Genomic DNA, 3,910 nt, shown 5'->3' with positions numbered 1-3,910 from the left:
TATATATATATATATATATAATTACCTGAAAATGTCAATGCATTAACAGGAGGATTGCAAATTCTGATAATTGCAATTCCATCTTTTCCAATTTCCATGCTCACTAATATTGGGGCCATTATATTACTGCAAATTCTGAAATTCAAATGTATGAATTTGTGTTTTCCATCTCTTAATAAAAATTACTTTATTATAATTCTAAATAAAAAGACTAACTAATTACTATATTAATACTTTATCACATAATAAGTAATTTGTAACTACAGCTAGATAATAGCATTTATTTTGCTAGAAAAGTAAAAATGGATAAAATTGGTTGTTGGTTAATTTCCAACTTTTAGTAAAAAATAAGGGAAAATGTATAAGTACCTCCTCAATCTATGTTCGAATTTTCAGAGACACACTTATACTATACTAAGGTCCTATTATCCCTGAACTTATTTTATAAATAATTTTTTACCCCTTTTCGGTCTACGTGACACTATTTGAAAAAAAATGTCAACACGTGTTAAGCCCACAAGATAGTGTCACGTAGGCCAAAAAGAGGTAGAAAATTATTTTATCAGGGGGTAATAGGACCTTAGTATAGTATAAGTGTGTCACTGAGATTTCGGGCAGAAGTTGAGGGATACTTGTGTATTTTTCCAAAAAATAATAACTTTTCTTTCCAAATAAAAAGTACAAACAAATCACCACAAAATTTACAACTACAACTTTAGTTTGCTTGAAAAATATAAATTGTTAAAATTGAATATATGTTGCATGCGCTACACTAAAAATAATTTTTGCAACAATTAATTATTGATAATAATTTAGTTATTGTTTTAATTTTTGTAGAGGCAATTATTAGAAACAATTATATTTTGGCCTTTTAATAAATAATGTTAAAACCTATAATGACATTAAATTTAATGAAGATTAATTAATATAAATATCTTTACACTCTTGTTAAGTTGCATATTTATTACTTTCAAAAAATTTGTTTTTTTCTGTGACGTTACTTGCTTTTCATAGTACTGATATTAATTGTGACAGTTCTTATTTTATCCCTCTTCAAGAGCCACTTTATTTTATCCCCTCCAAAATCTGTTGATCTTTTTTTTTCTTTTTGGTTTAATTGGTGACTCAAATTCATATTGAGGTGATTGTTTTACTCTTAAAATAATCTCATCTTGTTTATTGTGATATAAAATCTAAAATCATATTAATTCCGTATTTAAATTTTAAATCACGATATATAAGATGACCATCTCAAATGAATTCGAGTCACCAATAAACAAAAAAATGGCAGCTTTTGGAGGGGCATAAAATAAACTTTTTGAAAAGTCTTATCTAATTCACTACAATAAAAATAATTTCTAGCGGTTATAAGTATATACATTAACAAAATTTTAAAATATTTAACAACATTAGTTAATTATCATGACGTTCAATGTCGCTACAAACTTTAGTGAAATTTATGAAGAATGCTAAAATAAAATTATCGCTAAAAATTACCCCTAAAAAGAATATATTTGATGGCAATTTAGCTATTATCGTTAATTAATTATTATAAAAAATAATTTTGAGTATAGTAATTAAACCCAAAATACAGAGACAAAAATGAAATAATGGAGTTAAGAAATATATTAGGACCATGGATATCACACAGAATCTCTTTCATACTAATGCATAGCTTGAAAAATAAGGCAAAGAATTTGGTGATTTTACTAACATATATAATTTATTTTGTAGAAGATAATTAAGTGGTTAACTTAAGTCGATAGATATTATATGACATATATACTAATTAAGATGAAGGTATGAATGAGAATAATTTTAAAAAATGAAAATGGATAAAGGGACTATACCTGTCTAATTATGGCCTTCAATCAATACATAAAGGTGCTCGATCACAAAATTATATTGCATCACATGCTTATATTTATAGAGAAAGTTTCTTTCTACGTGTCTCCATTAGTTACACATAAAAAGAACACAATTATTTCCTTAAGGTTGGACTCTAATATATTTGTGATCTAAAGTTAAATTTAAATGAAAACTCAAATAATTTTTATTTTTTTAAAAAAATAAAGTTTATTATAGCCATAATAACTTATATATTTAGAATTACTCTAATAACTTTACATCTCAAAAGTTTAAAAGAGTAGACCTTCCATTTAGAAAAAAATATTACTCTTTTTGTATCTATTTATGTGGTATCTTTCTAATTTTGATATTAACAAATCTATCTTTGACAGTAAGGTTTTTATATATTTTTTAAATATTTTGAATTTTAATTATTGTAATTTAGTACTTTCAAATTTAAAAATTTCATGCACAAATTTCCGATCAACTTAAATCAATCAATATATAAATGCGCTCGATCACAAAATCATATTGCATCACATGCTTATATTTATTGAGAAAGTTTCCTCATACTGTCTCCATTAATATACACATAAAAATACGGAGAAGGGTCTAAAATATCTCTCAAATATTTAAATTGGTATAAAATTACCCTCTATCCATCTATCGGGCCTAAAATATCGCTGACGTTCACATTTCGACTCAAAAATACCCTTAACGTAACCCCAATTTCATCATATTAAAAAAAGTAATTAATTTTATGATATCTTCCTATTGGTCTATTTTGAATCAACCCCAACTCAACTAATAAATAGGGATCCAACTAAAATTCATACTTACCCCGACTTATTGTCCACCTAAATAAATTACTATTATTTTCATTAATATAAAAATTTCTCTTAATTGTCCAAATATCTTATTCATTTTTTTATTCCTTTTTGTACTCTTATTCTTAATTTGAATAACCGGGACTCAAACTTGAAATAAACTCACATATTTATATTCTTTTAATTAGTATTATTGTCATTATGGGATGAGGGTGGGGATAAGAGAAATTATTATTTTATTCTTTTATGTTCAATTTTTGATGCACACAAAAGAAAAATGTAATATTTGTACATATCTACTTAATTAAGTCATCTTTTATTGAACTAATTACTTTTATGAATGCATCATTATTTCCTCCTTTAATCCTCTCTTATTTGTCATAAATTTGAAAAAAAAAATTAAAATGATGGCCAAGATCCAAATAGAAAAATATTGGAAGAGATAAGAAGTGAAGGTCAGGAAGGGAGGAGCGTAGAGAGTAAATGTCTAACCTTTTTATAATTTTAAATTTACTATGAAATTCAAAATCAAGACAATAATATGAGCTTATATATTAAGTAATTTTTAATTATTTAATGGAAAAGGGCCTAAAATGCCCTTTAACTTTTATATTTGGTACAATATTACCCTCCATCCACCTAATGAGTATGATCCGTTAGACATATATAGCGGTATTTTTTAGCCAGAAGGTGGACGTGAAAGGTATTCTATGATCGAAAGGTGGATAGAGGGTGATTTTATACCAATTCAAATATTTAAAAAGCATTTGGCCTTTTTCCGAAAAATAAAAAACAATCACTCCCTAAAGGTTTTAGGACGACTCTAATATATTTGTGGTCTAAAGTCAAAATTAAATGAAGGCTCTGATTATTTATTTTTTTTAAAAAAATAAAGTTCATTATAACCATAACAATTTATATATTTAGAATTACACTAATAACTTTACATCTAAAAAGTTTAAAAGAGTAGACCTTCAATTTTTTTAAAAAAATGTTACTCCTTTCTTCTCTATTTATGTGACACCTTTCTGATTTCAAATTTAAACAAGTTTATCTTTGATCGTAAGAGTTTCATATATTTTTTTAAATATTTTGAATTTTCAATTATTATAATTTATAATGCTTTTAAATTTGAAGATTTAATGCGCAAATTTTTGGATCAACTTAAATCGTTTGACTCCCAAAAAAATGAAAAGTATCATATATAAATTACGATAATAAGAGAGAGACTTTTC

At 25.4% G+C, this 3,910-nt stretch overlaps 1 protein-coding gene across 5 annotated transcripts in view; it reads right to left on the bottom strand.

Moving 5' to 3' along the window:
* LOC107027328 (peroxisomal fatty acid beta-oxidation multifunctional protein-like) overlaps positions 1-1,977 on the bottom strand; it is a 13,241-nt gene extending 11,264 nt beyond the window's left edge. For all 5 annotated transcript variants that reach the window (XM_015228504.2, XM_027918898.1, XM_015228505.2 and 2 more), the window contains exons 1-2: positions 1,851-1,977; positions 26-135 (exon numbers count right to left, since the gene is read on the bottom strand). In XM_015228504.2, coding sequence (XP_015083990.1) covers positions 26-119 — 94 coding nt within the window. In that variant the 5' untranslated portion in view covers positions 120-135; positions 1,851-1,977. The remainder of the gene's footprint in view (positions 1-25; positions 136-1,850) is intronic.
* Between the last annotated feature and the right edge of the window lie 1,933 nt (positions 1,978-3,910).

Source organism: Solanum pennellii, chromosome 8 (assembly GCF_001406875.1).
Source record: "Solanum pennellii chromosome 8, SPENNV200".
Taxonomy (NCBI): Eukaryota; Viridiplantae; Streptophyta; class Magnoliopsida; order Solanales; family Solanaceae; genus Solanum; species Solanum pennellii.
The sequence above is the reverse complement of the archived record's forward strand: the minus strand, read 5'-3'. Positions and strand labels throughout refer to the sequence as shown.